General features: G+C 38.6%; 1 protein-coding gene across 3 annotated transcripts in view; it reads right to left on the reverse strand.

Moving 5' to 3' along the window:
• TPST1 (tyrosylprotein sulfotransferase 1) overlaps positions 1–24,109 on the reverse strand; it is a 106,253-nt gene that overhangs the window by 57,303 nt on the left and 24,841 nt on the right. For 2 of the 3 annotated variants that reach the window (XM_059414763.1, XM_059414765.1), the window contains one exon: positions 10,831–11,776. In XM_059414763.1, the coding sequence (XP_059270746.1) occupies positions 10,831–11,675 (845 nt within the window). In that variant the 5' untranslated portion in view covers positions 11,676–11,776. Of the gene's footprint in view, positions 1–10,830; positions 11,777–23,867; positions 23,946–24,109 lie in introns of all 3 variants that reach the window. The other variant, XM_059414764.1, reaches the window with a different exon arrangement.

Raw genomic sequence — 24,109 nt, forward strand, 5'->3', positions numbered from 1 at the left:
CACGTCACATACTTATAATTCTGTATACTGTGAAACTATTCCTCAAAAGTAAAGGGGAAATAAAGACTGTCACAGACAAACATTAAGGGAATTTGTTGCCAGTGGACCTACCTTGCAAGGAATTTAAAAGAGTTCTTTAGAACTGGGCAGAAACTTGGGATCTACATAAAGAAAGGAAAAGCATTAGAGAAGTAATAAGTGAAGGTAAATTCAAAACTTTCACTTTTCTTATTCTTAACGGCTCTACTAGAGTTTGTTAAAATAATAATAGCAATAAGGAATTTTAGTATGAATACTTATGTATAAGTGAAATGAATCAAACCAATGATACAAAGGACAGAGAATAAATAGAAATATTTTGTTATAATAAGGTACTTGCACTACCCAACAAGTGGTATAGTGTTACCTGCAGACGAAAAGGCAACCACAAAAAAATTATTTTTTTTAGTATAATTCATATGCTAAGAAAGGAAAGAAAATTGAATCATGTAAGAGGCTCAGTCAAAACTATAAATGGCAAAAAGAGTGACCAAAAAAAAAACCAGGAACAAAGAACAAAGCGATGAATAATAACAAGTAAAAAATTATAGTAGATATTAATCCAACTATATCAGAAACATTCTGAACATCAATGGTCTAAATGTACCAATTAAAGGCAAGTTATTGTGAGAGTGGATCAAATACAAGATCCAACTATATGTTTGCTTCAAGAAACCCATTTTAAATATAAAGACACATATAGATTAAAGGTAATCTATACAAATAGATTAAAGATAATCAGGTGGATAAAGATATAACATGTTAACACCAATCAAAGGTAGAGTAGCTGTATTCTTGATAATGGGATCAATTATTCAAGAAGACCTAATAATCCTTAATGTGTAGGCACCTAACAACAAAGAGTCAAAAGACATGAGGCAACAAAGGTCTGAATTTCTAGGAGAAACAGATAAGTCCATTATTATAGTTGAAGAATTTAACACACCTCTATCAGAAATGGGCAGATCCTACAGGCAGAAAATCAGCAAGGATGCAGCTGAACTCAACACATCATCAACCAACTGGATATAACAGACATTATCGTTTCTCTCCACAACAGCAGAATACACATACCTATCTTAGGTTCACATGGAACCTACACCAAGATAGATCACATTCAGGCCATAAAAACAAATTTGAAGAACAGAGGTTATACAATGTATTCTTTTTTTTTTTTTTTTTTAGATTTTATTTATTTATTGGACAGAGAGAGATCACAAGTAGGCAAAGAGGCAAGCAGAGAGAGAGGAGGAAGCAGGTTCCCTGCTGTGCAGAGAGCCCGATGCGGGACTCGATCCCAGGACCCCGAGATCACGACCTGAGCCGAAGACAGAAGCTTAACCCACTAAGCCACCCAGGCTCCCCTATCCAATGTATTCTTGTAAACTCCAGTGGAATTAAACTAGAAATCAATAAGAGAAACATAGCTCGTAAAACTCGAAATACTTCAAGATTAAACAACACATTTCTAAATAATATGTGGATCAAAGAATAATTTTAAATATTTTAAACTAAATAAAAATGAAAACACAACTTATCAAAATATGTGCAATGCAGTGAAAACAGTGCTTACAAGGAAGTTTACACCATTAAGTGCATATTTCAAAAAAGAAGGAGCAAAAGAAAAGAAAAGGAGCAAAAGAAGTAACAATTAGAACAGAATTCAATGAAGTTAAAAACAAGGTATCAGGGGCGCCTGGGTGGCTCAGTGGGTTAAAGCCTCTGCCTTCATTCAGCTCGGGTCATGATCCCAGGGTCCCGGGATCGGGCTCTCTGCTCAGTGGGGCGCCTGCTTCTACCTCTCTCTCTGCCTGCCTCTGTGCCTATCTGTGATCTTTGTCTGTCAAATAAATAAATAAAATCTTAAAACAAACAAACAAAACAAGGTATCAATAGAGAAAATAAAAGCCAAAACCTGGTTCTTTGAGAAAAATCAACAGAATTGATATAATTCAGTGCTTAAAAAAAAAAAAGCTGTCAAGCCACAAAATTTAAATGCGTATTACTAAGTGAAAATAGCCAATCTGAAAAGGCTACATATTGTATGACTTTAACTGTATGACATTCTGGAAAAGGCAAAACTATGGAGACAGTAAAAAGACCAGTTGTTGCCAGGAGTTGGGAGCAGAGAGGGACAAAAAGGTGAACCACAGAGGATTTTCAGGGCAGTGAAACTATTCTGTCTATAACTGTAATGGTGGATACCTGACAGTGCACATTTGCCAAAACCTACAGAACGAACACCACCACCAAGAGTGAACCCTACTATAAAATACGGACTTTGCATGAAAATGATGTATCACTGTTCATACGTTAACTATATAAATGTACCAGTTTGGTTCGGGATTTTGATAGTGGAAGAAGTTTTGCATATGTGGGGGCCAAGAATATATGGAAACTCCCTATACTTTCTGCTCAATTTTACAGTGAACCTAAAATTGCTCTAGGGGTGTCCAGGTAGCTCAGTCAGTTAAGCATCTGACTCTCGGTTTTAGCTCAGGGTCCTGGGACTGAGCCCCGCATCCGGCTCTCTGCTCAGCAGGGAGTCTGCTTCTTCCTCTCCCTCTCTGCCTGCTCATTCTCTCATTCTCACTCTCTCTCTCAAATAAATAAATAAAATCTTAAAAAAAGACAAGCTACTAAGAGAAGCGGTTTGTAACATACATATCAGATAAAGTCTAGCAAAAAGAAAATGACAAAACTTACGCATTAGAAAATGGGCAAAAGTCACAAACAGGCATTTCACAAGAGAACCACAAATGGCCACTGAAAACATAAGGTGCTCTTCCAGGGACGTAAGGATGGTTCAATATCCTCAAATCAATCAATGTAATACATTGCATTAACAAGAGAACAGATAAAAACCATATGATAATTTCAATAGATGCAGAAAAAGCATTTCACAAAGTACAACATACATTCCTGATAAAAAAACATTAGGCTTAGAAGGAACAAATCTCAACATAATAAAGTCCTGAAATGAAAAACAACAACAACAAAACCAAACCACCACCGCTAACATTATACTCGATGGTGAAAACAGAACTTTTCCCCTAAAATCAGAAATAAGTCAAGGATGTCCATTCTTACCACTTTTATTCAACATAGTACTGGAAGTCCTAGCCACAGGAATCAGACAACAAAAAGAAATAAAAGACATACAAACTGGTAAGAAAGAAAGAAAGAAAACTTTCACTATTTGCAGATGACATGATACTACATACCGAAAACCCTAAAGACTCCACCAAAAAAAACACTAAAACTGATTAATGAATTCAGTAAGGTTGCAGGATAAAGAAACAATTTACAGAAATCCATTGCATTTCCTAACACTAATAATGAAGTAGCAGAAAGAAAAAAAAAATCCCATTTACAATTGCACCCAAAATAATAAAATACCTAGGAATAAACTTAACCAAGGAGGTGAAGGACCTATATTCTGAAAACTATAAAACACTAATATAACAAATTAAAGTTGACACAAAGAAATGGTAATATAATTCATGCACATGGCCTGGAAGAACAATACTGTTAAAATGGCTGTATTACCCAAAGCAATCTATAGATTTAATGCAATCCCGATCAAAACACCAATAGCATTTTTCATAGAACTAGAATAAACAATCCTAAAATTTGTATGGAAATCAGAAAAGACCCTGCATAGCCAAAGCAACCTTGGAAAGAAAAGCGAAGCTGGAGGCATCACAGCTCTACACTTTCCGTTACATTACAAAGCTGTAGTAATCAAAACAGTATGGTAATAACACAGAAATAGATACATAGATCAATGGAACAGAATAGAGCCCAGAAATAAACCCACAATTCTACGGTCAGTTCATCTTCAACAAAGCAGGAAAGAATATGCAATGGGAAAAAGATAATCTCTTCAACAAATGATGCTGGACAAACTGGGCTGCTATCTGCAAAAGAATAAAACTGGACCATTTTCTCATATCATACATGAAAATAAACTCAAAATGGATTAAAGGCCTAAATATAAGACCCGAAACCACAAAAATCCTAGAAAAGAGCATACCTGACATCAGCTATAGCAATGTTTTTCTAGATGTGTCTCCTGAGGCAAGAAAATAAAAGCAAAACTAAACTACTGGCACTACATCAAAATGAAAAGCTCCTGCACAGCAAAAGAAATAATCAACAAACTGAAAGGCAACCTACAGAATGGGAGAAGATATTTGCAAATGACAAATCTGGGAAAGGGTTAGTATCCAAAATACGTAAAGAACTAATAAAATTCAACACCAAAACCCACAAATAATCCAATCAAAATCTGGGCAAAGGCATGAACAGATATTTCTCCAAAGAAGACATACAGATGGCCAACAGACATATGAAAAAATGCTCGGCATCAGTCATCATCAAGGAAATGCAAATCAAAACCACAATGAGATATCACCTCACAGCTGCCAGAATGGCTAAAATAAAAAACACTAGAAACAACAAGTGTTGGAAAGGATACAAAGAAAAAGGAACCCTCATGCACTATCTGAAGGACTGTCTTCTTGTTTACACATCTGGACTTGGCTTTTTGCCTGCCTGGAACATACAAGCTGTTGGTTCTTTTTTAGGGAATCTTTAGTAGGAGTGACTGGATTTTGGGAAGTTAATATCCTTTACCCTCTTTGGGGCCCTTACACCTGAGCGGGGTTATTCAATACTGCCAGAAATATTTATAATTAAAATTCTTTACCCAGAGGGAAAGAAACCAATTGAGGATAATCTAGTTGGATAAGTGGATCAATGTATGAAATCATTTAAGTTACACCCCAATTCTTTGAGGAACTGAAAGCAACTGTCCTAATCTGGCAAATTGTTTGCAAAACAAAACTCAGCTCCAGAGGCAATTCAAAATTCACCTATCTCTTCACCAATCCCCAAACTCCTTTATCTCAAACAGCTTGTAAATTATTGGCCTTAGGAAAGCAAAAGTCCATCTTGGAGAAACTTCTATTCTTTCAGTCCCTTGGAGTTAGAAACACAGCCCATTATCACTGACTCCCAAGGAAGAAAGAAAGGGGGAAAAGACTTTTTAAAATGCAAACTGCTGGAAGGGCTCCGGGGCGCTGGCAGTCTCATAGGATTAATTCCAGAGACAAAAACCTTGCAGATTTCTTGGAATCCCATCAATACACAACCTTCCTCTGGTCCCCTGTTACTTTACAGAAGTACAAGCTACTCTAAGCCTCTAAGGTCTTATGATCAAGTCTATCAACGGGCCGAAGAAGTCTATCGGGATCCCAATCCAAAGGTCACAGTTTAGAACTGGTGATTGGGCATGTTGGAAACAGGAGAGAAAAACAGCTCAGCCCCACCTGGAAGGAACATTACCAACTGCTCCCGGCCACCGACACTGTCTGCAAAATTAGAAGGTGGTAAGCCTTGAGTCCGCATCACCCAGCTAAAGGCTCCACAAGACACCGAGCCCAATACAGACACTGCAGACCTTCAAATCAAATTACGAGGAAGAGCAGTATCCATCGTCAAGACAGACTTCCACTCAAGACGACGGATCAGGATTGCCTACTTTAACAGATCCTGAAATCTTTCTCCTTTTCCTTTCCTTTACTCTGCCATTGGCCTAGAAAGATAAAGTCTTCATCTTTCTCTCTCAGGCCACTGATACAGGTCAACCTCTGGAATTTAGGACAACCTTTTATTTCAGGCTAGAAGAAAATCTAACTATGGTCCTAACTTTCTAGAAGCAAAATAAGGCACCTTATTGGTCAACTCCCCTGAATTTACATCATGAGTTTAAAGGACCTACTAGGAGGCTTGCAGGATTCAAAATTCACTCCTTTTGGCAGGTCCTTACTTCCTCTGTTAGGATTAGGGTGGGCCTCTGTAAAACTGACAGGGAGGGAAAACCCCATAAAGAGGTGGGTTGCAGTTGTATGATAGCAAAGAGGCTCAGACCAAGGACTGTCCTTGAGGAATAATTTGAATGTAAGAAATGAACAAATAAAAAACTTGGTTCTTGTTCCTAAAAGATTAAAAAAAAAAAGTCTTAATACCCCATCTAACTGCAGCTTCACATCCACTGAAATGTTAACCTTTAATCACTCTACATGGGAACTTCCCGGTCAGCACTAGCAAATTTACTGTTAGACCCCAGCTATTCCCCTTAGGAGGGCAATCTTGCCTAAAACAATGGTTTCTTTCCGAATAATTTCATTTTCCCCACTGTCTCTTTATCTTTAAAAGCCTTCCCTTTTCTGTAAACTTTTGGAGCTCCCCCACTTGCTAAATGGGCTACGCATGATTCATGAATTAATAAAGCCAATTAGTTCTTTAAAATTTACTGAGTTTATTTTTATTTAATACTATCTCTGTTCTGGATCTGATTTCTAGTTTTCTCTCTGCTTTACTTACTAGAAGTTTCAGAGTGTCAATTATTGTATTATATAGTATATTATATTGTATAGTACCAAATATTGTACTATTTTTTTCTCTTGTACTTACCACTGCTACTGTATTTTTCCTTCTAACCTCTTTGTGCTTAACAGTTCTACACCTTTTTTTCTGCCCAAAGGGCAGAGAACTTCTCTCTGAATTGTAGTTATGATTCTTACACCTGCTTCTGTTTAAGGCTTATCTTTATAGTGTTTTCTGGCTTTGCTCTTTTCACCTAGTAAATCTGTTTACTGATCCTAGGTTACTTATTTTAGTCGACCTTAAGTATACCTTGGTGCACTTTTCTGTTATTGTTACTGATGATTTTTATTTGTTCCAGGTAATTTCATAGTATCTGAAAGAGTTTAAAAGCAGGAACAATGCTGTATACACTAGTAATTTCCTGAATGTTCCCAGATGGAAATGACTGAAATTCCACAAATATTCCACAATTCATGAGTTGAAGTTAATGTAAATAGCCTCAAACTTTATTCCATTTCCTACTCCAATTATCTGAGAAGCAGGCAGGCAGTAGATACCATTCCGTCATTAGCAAAATCCTACTACATATTCAATCACTTGGAGAATTCTACTAGAACCCACCTAATTGCATGTTATTTTCCTTAAAATGTACTCCTCCTTACCTTTCTGTATAAACATTTCTTGAAAGATAAAGGCAAAAAGACATTTAGAAATGCTTCAATTTTTTTTCTACTCAACTAGTTTGGAAGAAATAAAGAGATCAGTGAGCTCTGTATCATTTTTGGAGCCATAGTAATCAAGACTACAGCTCAATTTAATATAATGTTGAACAGTATGGGTAAATAATTTGTTAAAACAGAACACCGTATTCAAAGCATCAAAGGTACAACATCAATCACTGGAGAAACTATTCTACTACTTTGCCTTGAAATGACTGTCTAAAAACACCAAGGATTAATAGTGTACCTAAAATTCTATAGCTGTATCTTAATGCAGACCTACACTTTAGCCAGCTAAAGCAATCTGCTTCTATCTCTTCCCCACTCATTAAAACCTTTGATTTTATTTTCAGTTTTTTTTTTTTTAAAGCTTAACTTATACACAGTAGTCTCTAATGAAGATTCCCTAAACCACCCCAGAATGAAAGAATGTTTTCTTCCACCAAATTCTTTCATAGAGAAACTCTCACATATATTAGCAAGTGATTAACTTATGCTCCTACTCTAACTGGAACTGACCAGGAAGGCGAGATGTACCTCTCTGACTGAAAATAACTGGAAATTCCTAAGCAAAGCAAAAAAAGCATTGCTTTTTTAGTTAACACAATAGGGGAGGTAGAACTGTGAAAGTTTTCCTTACCACTGTCTTCAATAATTTCTGCATATGTTCCTGGGTCATCTGGTAGTATCTTCAAGCCTTCAAAACTGCCTAAATATTTTTAGTACTTCAGGACTAAATAATACCACAATAAGTATTAAAATACTTATTTTAAACAATTTTTCCAGAAAAAAAATATTTATAGGAAAGAACCCAAATGTTATTTTGTTTTGTTTTTAGGTTTAAAAAATACTTGCGGGGCGCCTGGGTGGCTCAGTGGGTTAAGCCGCTGCCTTCGGCTCAGGTCATGATCTCAGGGTCCTGGGATTGAGTCCCGCATCGGGCTCTCTGCTCAGCAGGGAGCCTGCTTCCTTCTCTCTCTCTCTCTGCCTGCCTCTCAGTGTACTTGTAATTTCTCTCTGTCAAATAAATAAATAAAATCTTTAAAACAAAAAATACTTGTACCGGTCCTAAAATTAAAAGGACTCAGAATACTAAGTGTTGGCAAAGCTGCAAAGCAACTAGAACACATTTCTGTAAAATATAGCCGTACGTGAATGGTACAGATCGTGTGGAAAACAAGTATCTGTTAAGGACATCTAAATATGGAGATATAGAGATGTCTTATGATCCAGCGATTCTACTCACTGGCATATACCCAAGAGAAATTAATGCTCCGTTCACTAATAGTAATGGACAGGAATGATCTTAGCCACTTTACCCATAATAGTCCCAAACTGGAAACATCAAATGTCCAGCAATGTACCAATGGATAAACTGTTATATTTATATACTAGAATATTACATAGTAATGAAAAAGAATCAACAGCTGCTCTTTACAAGGTTATGGGTAAATCTAAGGTTAAATGGAAGTAGCCAGGCAAAAAATAATGAATAAGCATGCTTGCATTTCATGAAGTTCAAAAACAAGCAAGACTATTTCTGAACTTCACACATAACATCAGAGCCCCTTGGTGACAGAGGTCAGAACAGTGGTTTCTTTTGGGCTGAGGAAGATGTTAACCAAGAGAGGGATAAAGGAGCCTCCCGAGCACTGGTAATTTTCTATATATTTATACAGATGGTGATTATACAGGTGTATACAGATGTAAACACATATCAAATTGTACACTGAATATCTGTGCATTTACTTATAGGTATGCCTTAATTTAAAAATAACTCATATGATACCAAGAATCTTGGAATAAACATTGCAAGGTCTAGTCATGGCTCTGCCAGGTGTGATTCTTGACAAGGTGCAAAACCTCAGTGGGTCTCCATGCCTCAAACTGAATGCTAAGTAAGGTCTCTTCCCCTTCTAAAATCCATTTATTTGTAGTTTCTATAGAATTTCCTCAGTCTCCATGTTTGCCTTAAACATAGTAATTATATATGTAAAATAATCTTTTCCTTATTTCCACTGAAATCTACCTTGAGCATATCTCCTTAATCCCTACTTGGACAGACTGGGAGTGGGTGTGGGGATGTCTATCAGGCTTATTTTAAACCACTAGAAGGAAACAGCATCAGAATATCTGGGCCATGGGGTGCCTGGGTGGCTCAGTGGGTTAAAGCCTCTGCCTTCAGCTCAGGTCATGATCCCAGGGTCCTGGGATCGAGCCCCGCATCGGGCTCTCTGCTCAGCAGGGAATCTGCTTCCCCTTCTCTCTCTCTGCCTGCCTCTCTGCCTACTTGTGATCCCTGTCAAATAAATAAAATCTTTAAAAAAAAAAAAAAAAGAATATCTGGGCCAAAATTCAAGCACATAAAGTGAAATGCTTACCTAGGAATACAGGTGATTAGAAATTAGTTACGGTCTATTATCTGGAAAGAACAATAAACTATGATGACAGTAGCTAGGAATATAATTTCCTTTGAATCAATAAAAATAACCTCGAACCATTAGAGTGATAATACCTAATAATTTATAACCAATACCCCATAAGCTAAGTGCAGAAACGCAGCTGTTCCTTTCAAATCATCTAGATCAGGAATTAATACTCCGGGCACAAGTGCAACACACTGAAAAAAGGAATCAAGAAGACACTCCTTGGTAGGAGGAAGCAGGGTACCTAGGGGAGAAGTACACTGTTTTATCTTTTCTTTCTTTCTTTTTTTTAAACAGCAGGTACCTGTTTATTACCTTTATAAATGGAAAAAAATAAAACTTACTTACACCCAACTTTTCCCCATAAGGAGATGCTACCTGAATTAAGTAGTTTCATTTTATATCCTTATTCTGGGTACATATGTCATCAAATCACAATGTCAGATCAAGTCAGAGCACCCCAGTCACCACTTCATAAGAAAGGGGAAAATGCAATGGTTTTAGAAGTATTTGAATCTAAGGAACTTCTCGTACAGATGGATTAGGGATTAAGCTTCCAACCTGTGGAGTTCTCTACCTCTACGTAAAAATCAATACCCTTCAGATGACAAAAGAATTACTACATGTTATGAAATGCCATGGAAAACAGCACTAGCCCACTGAGACCAAGGCATGGATTCTAATTCTGGTCTTTCCACCTCAATTTGAGTGAATCATTTTTACTTTCTGATTCACTTTTCCAACCTGTAAAGCGAAGGGACTGGGTTAGATCATCTTAGCCTTTATTTTTCTCTATTACTAAAAATCCCTAAATGCTTAGAATTCACCACTTGCTTACCAACATGTGAGAAGCTTCTCATGTTAATCTACACAAAAAGCCAACTATCTTTATTAATAAGAGTATCTAGTGCTCGCTTCGGCAGCACATATATTAATAAGAGTATCTAGAAATTAGAAATCAGGAGTCACTAAAATTGAATGATGGACATTAAGGCCTAAGGTCTGTGAAAAAGACCTTTAACTGCTATAAATTGGGTTTGCTTCCATCAAAAAAATAAAAAGGACCATAATTCTAAATATACAGATGAATTAAATAAATGAAAAGGTCTATAATGAGCTAGCTAGAGAATTTTTTTTAAAACTCACTGATGAAGTTGTATCTATTCCAAAAGAGAGCTGGAGTTTACACACATACACACACCCCTTTATTGCCTGAATATAGGGTAATAAAAATAATAATGACATCTACTCACTTTGACAGAGATACTCCTCCAGCCTTCCCAATCATCTCCTCATGATGTAACACTGAGTGGTTCCATGGAATCTGAAGGAACTTTAAGAGTGTTCTCATCCACCGTTCAGGATGCAAGACAAGTTGTTCATAGTGAACTAACATGCATTTTTTATAGCCAACTTCCATACACTGGTTATACATGGTCTCTATGGCACGATTCCATTTGGTCAAACAGTCTCTGTAACTGTTCAGGTCAAACCCAGCTATGGTAACTTTCCGAGAAATCATTGAATGTACTGATGCCCGGCCATCTCGGACCATCAGGAGAAATTTGGCATTGGGGAATAACCTAGCAAGGTAAGTTAAAGATTTCAGGGCAAAGGGATCTTTATTACATAAATAAGGAGCTGGTTCTCCGTGCTTAACAATAATTTCTAGTAGGAAGGCTTGCATGGCAGAATCCAGCACTTCATCAGTGACACCAGCCTCATCCAAGCGTATTTTCTCTTTACTTGACCGCGACCACATCTGCTTCAGGGCCAGGATTCGGGGAATCACCCTGGTTTCCTCTCCACAGCGAATATCAGGGTGTGCATCTAGCATGGCCCTCATGAGTGTGGTTCCACTCCGAGGCACACCTCCAATAAATATTAAAGGCATATCTTTGTGATAGGCAAAGGTTTTATTGGCTTTGACATCCAGGCCAGTTCGCACAGTGGTCTTTATGCTCTCCAATTTGAGGGGCTGGCTACGTTCTTCTATTCGGTGATGGCATTCCATGGCGTGTTGGCCCAAGTAAAACACAGTCACAGAACTAATCACCAGACATGCCAATAGTAAGTTCTGCTTCAGTTTTCCAACCATCTTGATGTGGTTATCTTGTTATTAAACAGATAGTCTGCTCAAAATAATTTTCAGAAAATGTTCAGGCCATGGAGATTCTGTTGCAGAAAGCAGATGAACATCTAATGGGAAAAGGAAAAAGTTATTTTATCATCACATTAAGACTGTTTACCAAAAAAAAGAAATTGTTTACAACTTAGTCATCAGTGATCACCATTACATTTTAGCTAGAAAGAAGCTGAAGCAGTCTTAAATACTGTGATATTCTTGGAACATAAGTATACACAAATGCAAGCAAAAAGAAATCATTTCTAATCAGAGACAGCTTTTCTTAATGTAACAATTCTGAAGCTGGGCTGCCTGGGTGGCTCAGTGGGTTAAAGCCTCTGCCTTCAGCTCAGGTCATGATCTCAGGGTTCTGGGATCGAGCCCCGCATTGGGCTCTCTGCTCAGCAGGGAGCCTGCTTCCCTTCCTCTCTCTTTGCCTGCCTCTCTGCCTACTTGTGATCTGTCTGTCAAATAAATAAATAAAATCTTAAAAAAAAAAAAAAACAAAACCATACAATTCTGAAGCTAGGTACCTTACAGAGAATGGCAAAATAAAACTATTTCTATCAGTGAATCATGCAAATATTTAATATGTCCAAGTATGCCTGCAATCTAACCACTGGCATTCAGATTTGCTTCACCCCTAAGAAGTCATTTTTCTCCATTCTACTCTAAAGAGAAATTACAGAAGAAATATACAACTGCCGAAACTTTAACAAAGATTCAGTTTATTTATCCTGCAAGTCATTTATTTAGATACTACAGGCCAGATACTTGGGCTTGGCTGAGGATAAGCTTTGACAACAAATACAATGCCGTCACTCCTGCTCTCAGGAAACAGTCTCATGAGCAGACAGATGTGCAAACGATGACAAAACGCACCCAGAGCCTTAGTAGAAACAAGCCAACAGGACAAAGACAGTATAATGAAAAGAAGTACATCAGTCTACCAGAGGAAGCTATAAAAGCCTCAAAAGAAAGTAAGAGGAAGGGGTACTCTGAGCAGTAGGAACCTGTGTACAATTTCCTGCGCACCATGACACGACAGAACACAGCCCAAGAGGGAGGGTACTCTCAGCAGCAGGAACTTGCACTAAGACATGACCGAACACAGCATGTTTAGGAAAGAAGTCGTTCGGGAGAATGGGTGAGCAGTGTGTGGAGACGATTATGCAGTCATGACTGGCGAGCTCTTGGCCAGTGAAGAGGTGCATGGAGGCGAAGAGGAGACATGAAAGGAGTGACGGGAAGGTAAGCACCCGCGCAGATATGAAACGCCCGAACTCTGAACGTGCTCCGCTACGCACATGAAGATCCACCGGCAGATGAAAGGTCACACCGTCTTAAGACACTTGAGCCCAATCACTGTCCACTAAGCTACACTGACAGGAAGGCAGCCCCTGGAGAGCCATGCTTAGAAATGAAAACAATGTTGAGTGTGCAGGTGTGCATTTGAGCAGCTCCATCAGCACAGATTTACATGAAATGTCCACACAAGGCAAATTTAGGGAGACAGAAAGCAGAGGTTGGAAGCAGGAATTTAATGACAAAGGCATGAAGTGAGTTTTTGCAGGAATGGAAATGCTCTAAAACTGGACTGCTGTGTTAGTTATACACCTCTAGAAAACTTCGTAAAAATCACTAAATTGGACGCTTACAATGGTAAATCTTATTGTATATAAGTTATACCTCAACACAGCTGGTTTTTTTTTTTTTTTTTAAAGAATACTTTCCTAGAAAAATATTTTGAGAGTCTCAGTAGGATACACCAAGATCTGGTTTTCGTTTGCTCATATATCCATTCCTTTCACTGCGTGTCTGAACACATATTATGTGCCAGGCAATGTACTGTACTATAAAGCTACAGCATGGGAAAACAAAGTGAGAATACATTGAGATTAAACAATCAGCTTAATGAGACAGCAAAGAAAGAGTGCCCGGGTGGCTCAGTTGGTTGAGCGGCTGCCTTCGGCTCAGGTCATGATGCCGGACTTCCAGGATCGAGTCCCGCATCAGGCTCCCCTGTGACCTTCTCCTCTCTCGTGCTCTCTCTCATTCATTCTCCCTCAAATAAATATATAAAATCTTTAAAAAAAAAAAAAAAAAGACAGCAAAGAAAAAAGCACTGATTAAGAACACTAGTAGTAGGGCACCTGGGTGGCTCTGTTGGTTAAGTGTCTGACTCTTGATTTTGGCTCAGGTAATGATGTCAGGGTCATGGGCTGTGCATGGGCTGCATGGGCTGTGCTCTGGGTGTGGAGCCTATTTAAGATTCTCTCCCCGACTCCCTCTGCCCCTCCTCCCCCACCAGTGTGATCTCCCTAAAACAAGAACAAAGAACACTGGTAACAACATAGCACTGAACTATCTATACAGAAAACTGCATCCATGATATAAAAGACATACTTAAGATGTTATACGAGTATTCGGTTTAAAAGGGATCAGATGTTTTTTATAAACAGCAAAATTGCAAAATTAAGATTTAACCCTAGAATAATAATATTTTGGTTGAAAATTATTAAGCATAAATGAAGAAAACATTGCTGAAATGGAAACAAATTATCTATAGATGTGAGGACCAACATTTTAAGCAAAATAAATGACAATAAACCCAATCTGGACACATTCTGGCAATTTCAAATAACCTTCAATTTCAAGTGAGAAGAAAATACTTCTGTGGGCTTTCAAAGAAAATAAGGACCAAAGGATCAAATAATAACCTGGCATCAGATGTATCTACCACACTAAACGCTTACCCTCTGGTTTCCCAGTAGTCACCGTTCTTTATTTTTCAAATAAAAAAAAATAATTTTTCAAATAAATAAAAAATAAATTAAAAAATTCATTTTTCAATGATATTTGTTATTTCTCAGAGTGGGTAAAGAAAAACAAATATTTTTAAAATAACAGGAACAGGGATGCCTGGGTAGCTTAGTCAAAGTTTCTGCCTTCAGCTCACGTCATGATCCCTGGGCCCTGGGACTGGGTCCTGAGTTGGGAGTCCCTGCTCAGCAGGAAGCCTGCTTCTCCCTCTACCCCTCCCCCTTCTCCCGCTCATGTGTGCATGTGCTCGCACGCTCGCGCACACGCTTCTCTCTCGTGCACACACGCACGCAAAAAATAAATAAAATCTTCTAAAATAATAGGGACAGACTACCTAAAAAGATTACATTTAGGTAGAGATCTGAACAGTGAACAGGATATAGGTGAAGTGCAGAGAACATTCGAAGCAAAAGCAAGTAGATATGCAGAAGTCCTGCAATGGAAGGCCAGTTCAAAGCCTTCAAGGAGCAGGGTAAAGCAAGAGAAAAAGTGGGTGAATAATGAAACTTGAAAAATGGACAGGGGTCAGATCATAAATCTTGTGGATCAGTTTAGGAATATGACATTTTATGAAAGATGCAATCAGATATGGCTGATTTAAAAATTTTAAGCAGGGAGTTACTTAATCCTGTTTTAGGTTCATATAGTCTCATTCTGGCCAAAATCATCTTGAAAAAGAACAATGCTGGAATATTCACAATTCCCAATCTGAAAACTTACTACAAAGCTAGAGTAATGAAGACCATGTAGTACTGGATAAAAACAAGCATATGAAAGACTAGAATAGGATTATAAATCCAGAAATACACCCTTACATTTTTGGTAAGTTGAGTTTTCTTTCTTTTTTTTTTTAAATTAAGTTTTTTATTTTAATTCCAGTATAGTTAACACACAGTGTTATATTAATTTCAAGTGTACAATATAGTGACTCAATTTTACACATTGATCAGTGCTCATCATGGTAAGCACATTCTTTAATCTCCATTACTTATTTCACGAATTCCCCACCCACCTCCCCTCTGGTACTATCAGTTTGTGCTCTGTTACTAAGAGTCTGTTTCTTGGGGCACCTGGGTGGCTCAGTGGGTTAAGCCTCTGCCTTCAGCTCAGGTCATGATCCCAGGGTCCTGGGATCGAGCCCCGCATCGGGCTCTCTGCTCAGCAGGGAGCCTGCTTCCTCCTCTCTCTCTGCCTACTTCTCTGCCTACTTGTGATCTCTGTCAAATAAATAAATAAAAATCTTTTTAAAAAAATAAATAAACAGGGATTCATGTATCCCTTTGATTTTTTTTTTTTTTTTTTTTTTTTTTTGGTAATTTGGGATTAAATACCCAGTAGTGCGATCACTAGGTCCTATGGTAGTTCTATTTTTAACTTTTTGAGGAAACTCCATGCTGTTTTCCACAGTGGCTGCACCAGGTTGCATTCCCACCAAGAGTGCACAGGGTTCCTTTTTGTGCACATCCTTATCAACACTTCTTGTTTTCACATATTTTTTTATTTTGACCATTCTGACAGGTGCAATATGATATCTCGTTGTAGTTTTGACTTGCGATTCCCTGATAATGAGTGATGTGGAGCATCTTTTGATGTGGTCAACTGATTCTTGACAAGGTTCTGAGACAACTGTGTGAGGAAGGAACATCGTTTTCAACAAATGGTATTAGGACAATTGGATATCCACATGTAAAAGAAAGAAGCTGAATACCTGCTCACAAAACTTTACTCAAAAGAACTAGAGGGAGGCCTGGGTGGCTCAGTAGGTTGGGCGACTGCCTTCAGCTTAGGTCAAGATCCTGGAATCCTAGGATCAAGTCCCATATCGGGCTTCCTGCTCAGCAGGGAATCTGCTTCTCCCTCTGAACTTCTCCCCTCTCATGCTCTCTCTCTTTCTCTCATTCTCTCTCTCACATAAATAAATAAAATCTTTTAAAAAAATTAACTAGAGACTTAAATGTCAGAGCTAAAACTATAAAACTGAGATTAGAGAGGTATAAATCTTTGTGGCTGCAGGTCCTTAGACATAAGACCAAAAGTACAAGAGACAAATTAAAAACAGATGAATTAGATTTCATCAAAATTTAAAACATTTGTGCTTCAAAGAACATCATCCTTCTTTGATGTGAAAGTGAAAGACAAAAGATGGGAGAAACTAATCATGTATCTGATAAAGGACTCGTAGCCAGAATATATAAAGAACTATTATAATTCAACAATAAACATAAATAACCCAATTAAAAAGTAGGCAAAAACCCATACAGACATTTCTCCAAAGAAGAGACATAAATGGGCTAACATGCACATAAGATGCTCAATATTCTTCAGGAAAATGCAAATCAGAACTACTTCACACCGACTAGATGACTATGATCAAAAACACAAATAAATAACAAGTGGTGATAAAGACGTGGAGAAACTGGAATATCCACTGCGCATATGCTGCTGGTGGGTGGGACTGTAAAATGCCGCAGCCCGTTTACACAAGTTTGGCAGTTTCTCCAAAGGTTAAATGTAGAACTAACATATGATCCAGCAAGTCTACACAAGAGAAATATAAACATGTGCTCCAGAAAACTTGTGCAAGCATCACTACTTATAGCTAGAAAACAGTAGTAACACAAATGTCCACCAACTGACAAACGTATAAATAAAACATGGTATATCCAAACAACGGGGTATTATTCAGCCATAAAAGGAGTGAAGTACTGATATACAATTCTTATACACAAACTTTGAAAACATTATGCTAATTGATTAAAAGAAACTCATAAATGACCACATATTACATGATTCCATTTATATGAAGTGTCCAAAACAGGCAAATCTGTAGAGACAGAAAAATTAGTAGTTGCCTGGGGCTGAAGAGAAAGGGAAGATGGAATTGACTACTACATGGTTTCTTTTTGGGGTGACGAAAGTGTTCTAAACCTAGATTGTAGAGAATTTTTTGGTATGTGGTTACATCTCAATAATATTGTGTTAAAACAACAACAACACACTACACACTTCTTAGAATGGCTAAAATAAAAAAACACTGACACTATCAAGTGCTGACGAGCATGAGTAGCGGGACTTCTGTATTTCTGAGAATGCACAATGCTACATCTGAAGAAGTGTTTGGTGGATCCTGATACTGTAAACATACACTTATCATACCACCCAGTCACTGTACTCCTGAGCATTTATCCTAGAGAAACGAAATCTATGTTTACACCAACCTGCACATGAATGTCCTCAGCAGCTCTACTCATAATCACCAAAAACTAAAAACACATGAAACGTGTAAATCAGATAAACCATGGTAAATCCACTGATGGAATACTCCTCAGCACTGAAAAAGAACAAACTCTTGATACACACAACAATGTGGATGAATCCCGAAGGTAACGTATATCGTATAAAAAGAAAGAAGACAGTCTCAAAACAGTTCTATTCATAAAATATTCTTGAAAGGCAAAACTACAGATCATTGGATGCCAGAAGACTGTAAATTTATTTTTTTTAAGATTTTATTTATTTATTTGAGAAAGAGTGAGAGAGAGAGAGAGCATGAGCAGGGTTGGGGGAAACAAGAGGGAGACGGGAAAGCAAACTCCTCACTGAGCAGGGAGCCGGATGCTGGGCCATCATGACTTCAGCCAAAAGCAGATGCTTAACTGACTGAGCCACCCAGGATCACAAGACTATAACTTTAAAGGGATATAACACAATAAAGTTTTCTGGGATGATGGAAATATTTATTCTGTGTTCTGTGGTAGTTGTTAGACAAATCAATATATGTATTAAAATTCACAGAAATATGCACCGAAATAAAAAGTCTATTTTACTGTATGATAATCTTTAAAACAAAACAAAACAAAAAAAATAATCAAGAGAAATTTGCAAGGAAATGTGGGGGACAGGGAAAAAAGATTAAAGATCAAAAACAGGAGAGTTTATGATTCTGAATCTTCCAATTAATGTTTCTGATCAAGTATTATTTAGTGGGGATAAATTCAGTGGTAATAGGAATACATGAAACAAATGATGGGTTTCACTGACAAGAGCAGAGAAATGGTCCTAGAAAAATCTTATGTTTTCCATTTTATAAACACTGAGATGAAAAAAAAATTCATTTAAGTCTGAACAAAGCAAATAAAACTTACTTAGTGAAGCAAAGAAAAGTGCTCTTAGGGAACCAAATTAACTCTAATAATGGTGGGTTTCATTCTAGGTAGTTCTTTCTTTTTTTTTTTTAAGATTTTTTTTTTTAATTTATTTATTTGTCAGAGAGAGAGAGCGAGAGCAAGCACAAGCAGACAGAGTGGAAGGCAGAGTCAGAGGGAGAAGCAGGCTCCCTGCGGAGCAAGGAGCCCGATGTGGGACTCAATCCCAGGACACTGGGATCATGACCTGAGCCGAAGGCAGCTGCTTAACCAACTGAGCCACCCAGGCGTCCCTCATTCTAGATAGTTCTATAGGCATGATTCTTCTAGCACATTTCATTTGTTTGTGCGGTGGCAGATGCATCCCACATGTTGTATGAGGGAAGAGCAGTAATCACTAAGAAATCACTTGAAAATGGCAAAGCTTTTTGATAAAATTTAGTACTATATGTATTTTAAATTACATTTAACTTACCAACCTCTGACTTCAATATGCAATAAATAAATGAGTCTTTTTCAAAAATTATCTGAGCAACAATTTATTTTTTTTAAAATATTTATTTATTTATTTGACAGAGAGAGATTACAAGTAGGCAGAGAGGCAGGCAGAGAGAGAGAGAGGAGGAAGCAGGCTCCCTGCTGAGCAGAGAGCCCGACTCGGGACTCGATCCCAGGACCCTGAGATCATGACCCGAGCCGAAGGCAGCGGCTCAACCCACTGAGCCACCCAGGTGCCCCTGAGCAACAATTTAAAATTCAGTGTACAAAAAGCAAGATACCCATAAACCAACTCTTCCCCAAGCACATATCAGATACAAAATATTCACCAACCAAAAGCTAACATGACAAGAACCACTAAGTTACTATAGTAGCAACCAAGAGTATCTGATAACTTTGCATTAAAATATCCCAAATTCTCAGTAGAACATATAAAAAGAAAAAAACTGGAAAAATATTAACATATTTATGTGTCCAGAAGCATATTTATAAAATCATCTTAATGGCTGCGTAATACTTTACTGAAAGGACTTTTAACCAAACCGTGAGTTTGCTCCTTGGTGAGTTACAGGTAGAGACTGCACCAAAGTAGAGTTGGCAAACAAAGGGAACTATTTGCAGCAAATAAAGGAAATCATGAAAAATAACTTCCAAAGCAGTGAATCCCTGAGCAGGGGTGAGCGGGTTCCTTCTATTTAGGGTTAGGACAAATACTCAGAAACGGAAGCTCTTATAAGGGTGGGCATAAGGTTGCCCTCTTGTACTTAGAAAACAGACCTATACATACATCCTATGCTATGTTATTGAAGCTTGTGCTCCTTCTAGGATGGAGACTTTAACATTACAAGGAAGCAGATATAACCGTTAGAGGGGCTATATGGGCATGCTCTGAGATCTTGTATAAACTGGTTGGGATTTGGGGCTCCTTATCTCAGGAAAGGAATGCAGAGCTTTGCTTGCTTATGAAACAGCACTGGAATTTTTTTTTACCACTGATTTATTGTCCCTGCTATGGTTGGGCTATTTCCTGGCCTGGTAGACTTAGTTTTTGCATTCCCTTTATTTCCTTAAAATTATTAACTAGTGGGGCGCCTGGGTGGTGCAGTTGGTTAAGTGTCAGACTCTTGGTTTTAGCTAAGGTCGTGATCTCAGGGTCGTGAGACTGAGCCCTGCTTAGGCTCCAAGCTCAGCACAAAGTCAGCTTGAGTCTCTCCTTCTCTTGAGCCTTCAACTTAAGGCTCGATCTCTCTCTAAAATAAATAAATCTTAAAACAAAAAACAAAACAGAACAAAAACCCTTAACTACTTAGGTTTTTCCATTTCTTTCTCTCTTTTTTTTAAGATTTTATTTATTTATTTGACAGAGAGAGATCACAAGTAGGCAGAGAGGCAGGCAGAGAGAGAGAGGAGGAAGCAGGCTCCCTGCTGAGCAGAGAGCCCGATTCAGGACTCGATCCCAGGACCCTGAGATCATGACCTGAGCCGAAGGCAGCAGCTTAACCCACTGAGCCACCCAGGCGCCCTTTCCATTTCTTTCTAATTCTGATCTCCAAGAAAGTTCTCCAAGAAGTGCGCCTGGGTAAGCAGGACATAGATCATTGCGGGGGGGCGGGGGGGGGCAACAGCTGGGGGCTTAAAATGGCCTCTCAGTGGGACACCATGGTAGCTCAGTGGGTTAAGCCTCTGCCTTTGGCTCAGGTCATGGTCTAAGGGTCCTGGGATCAAGCCCCATATCGGGCTCTTTGCTTGGCGGGGAGCCTGATTTCCCCCCCTCTCTGCCTGCCTCTCTGGCTACTTGTGATCTCCCTCTCTGTCAAATAAATAAATAATCTTTTAAAAATGGCCTCTCAGTGTCACAAAGGTCATATCTTTCTTTTTCTGTGGACACCTCTTTCTGCTTACAGATGTACCAACATTTATTTGGCCAACTCTCTTATTATGATTTACTTGTTTTTAAACTTTCATGACTCTAACACTGTGATAAATATTCTTGTATAAACAAACATCTTTGTCCATGTGATTATATTCTTTTCCTTTTTTTAAGATTTTATTTATTTATTTGACAGAGATCACAAGTAGGCAGAGAGGCAGGCAGAGAGAGAGGAGGAAACAGGCTCCCTGCTCAGCTCCCTGCTCCCAATGTGGGGCTCGATCCCAGGACCCTGAGATCATGACCTGAGCCTAAGGCAGAGGCTTTAACCCACTGAGCCACCCAGGCTATGATATTCTTAAACTCAAGTTTTGAAAGAGGAATTGCGAGGTCAAAGTGTGTGGAATACTGAGGGTGGGATATACTCAAATTTAAAACATTTAATACATATTTGATTCATATCCTTCTCATATCTTACATCCAAATCTGATAAAAATTCTACTGGCTCTATCTTCAAAATATAGTCACAATCTGACCACTTCATTTGCACCACCAGCATCTCTCACCAGGATTATGGAAAGATATCCTTATTTCTACTCCTGTCCCCTATTCTCAACTCAACAGTCAGAGGGATTTTTTTTTAAAGATTTTATTTATTTATTTTTCAGAGAGAGAGAGAGAGAGCGAGAGCGCGTGCACAAATAGGCAGAGCAGCAGACAGAGGGTGAGGGAGAAGCAGGCTCCATGCTGAGCAAGGAGCCCGATGTAGGGCTCAATGCCAGGACCCCAGGATCACGACCTGAGCCAAAGGCAGACGCTTAACTAACTGAGCCACCCGGGCACCGCCAGAGGGGAGGGATCTTTTAAAAATTTAGTCAGAACACATCATTCCTCTGCTCACAGCCTAGTACTGTTTTTCAAAATAGCCTTGAAAAGACTTAAGACATCCAACATTAAATTTGGTTAAATTTCTTTTCTATTGATTTTGTCAAGAAATCTCTGTAGAGATCAAAAATAACACTGACAGAGGTCAGGACAATATATCTTCTTGTTCATACTAACTGAGAAGATACCTCTTAAATTAGAAGTTTCATAAGAACTAAAATGAAGGGGTACCTGGGTGGCTCAGTGGGTTGAGGCCTCTGCCTTTGGCTCGGGTCGTAATCTTGGGGTCCTGAGATGGAGCCCCACATTGGGCTCTCTGCTCAGCAGGGAGCCTGCTTCCCCTTCCCTCTCTGCCTGCTTGTGATCTCTCTCTCTCTGTCAAATAAAGAAATAAAATCTTAAAAAAAAAAAAAAAGAACTAAAATGAAGGCCAACTCCTGCTCTACTAAGAATAATGTGGAAAAACAAAGCCTTACGACATATCCAAGCATACTTAATAATTGTGTCAACACAGTTTGCATTTTTTTTCAAATTTTCACTTTTAATGTATTTTATATTAAATACTGTCTTACTTTTAATGTATTTTATATTAAATACTGTCTTCCCCAATACATTAAGGGGGAAAAAAGTATGTTCAATGTCCCCTTCAGCATGTTTGAATTCAGGTAAGATGCTGGTCAAAGACCTTGTAAGGGGTATTAAAATGGGAAAGAAAGGGATTTGGGGTTTCCCAGAAACATTCTCATGCTTTTCACTAAGCTTATGAAGCCTACTTTTCCCTCTGTGCATGTTTCTTAATTTGAAGAATCACATAATCAGACAGCATCAGTGCTAAGAGGGGCCTAATTTGATCCAATGCTCTCATTTTATAGATACACAAATGGAGGACCTAACAGCACCACTTCTCTAAATCTTACCTATTCTTTTTTTTTTTAAGATTTTATTTATTTACTTGGCACAGAGAGAGACAGTAAGTGGGAGAACACAAGCAGAGGAGGTGGGAGAGGGGAAGGAGGCTTTCCGCAGAGCAGGGAGCTCAATGAAGGGCTCGACCCCAGGACCCCGGGATCATGACCTAAGCTGAAGGCAGACGCTTAACGGCTGAGCCACCCAGGCACCCCTAAATCTTACCCATTCTTCAAAGGTTGCTTTTAATTTTATCATGTATATTTTATTTACTCCAAAAGCTTTAAAAAAAAGATTTTATTTATTTATTTCACACACAGAGAGACATCAAGAACAGGAACACAAGCAGGAGGAGGGAGAGAGAGCAAAGCAGGCACCCGCTGTGCAGACAGCCTGATGTGGGGCATGATCCCAGGATCCTAGGATCATGACCACAGCCAAAGTCCGATGGGTAACGACTGAGCCACCCACACGCCCCTACTCCAAAAGATTTAAGCTCAGAAATTCAGAATCCTTGTCTAGGTTTCATCCCCCTACCACAGCATGAGTAACAGAGCATGAGGTCACATTGTACACTGAGTCCTCAAAAAGCATTAGTAAACCAACCAAACTGGGAAGTACATTGCTCTAGACAAGAGATGCTGTGGAAATGAAGTCTCTATTCACACCTTGATATGAATTCTCCTCATTCTTTTTAAAAAGTAGCCCTATAATTTAAGTAGAAAGTACATCAAGGGGCACCTGGGTGGCTCAGTGGGTTAAGCCACTGCCTTCGGCTCAGGTCATGATCTCAGGGTCCTGGGATGGAGTCCCGCATCGGGCTCTCTGCTCAGCAGGGAGCCTGCTTCCTCCTCTCTCTCTCTCTCTCTGCCTGCCTCTCTGCCTACTTGTGATCTCTGTCAAATAAATAAATAAATAATCTTTAAAAAAAAAAAGTACATCAAAAGCTGGTCTGACCATTATCCTTATATATTCAACCACTGTGCACATGCACATACACACACACAAAGACACACAAAAGCACATGTATCCACACACCTTTGTCCATTTCACTAATTTTCAAACAAGCAGTATCAGTATTTTCCCAACTGGGACATTCACAGAGCTGAGGCTGAGCTAGAAGAGAACACAAAAAAGTTCAGTCTTGGCTTTGTCTCCAGGGGAAAGAAAAAACATTAAACACTGCAACAAACATATCTGAAAAATCACTATTAATAGGACCACTGTTTCTCAGTAAGCCAAATGCAGGACTCCCAGAAATGAAAGACTCTCTAGAGAAG

Source organism: Mustela nigripes, chromosome 11, assembly GCF_022355385.1.
Source record: "Mustela nigripes isolate SB6536 chromosome 11, MUSNIG.SB6536, whole genome shotgun sequence".
NCBI lineage: Eukaryota > Metazoa > Chordata > Mammalia > Carnivora > Mustelidae > Mustela > Mustela nigripes.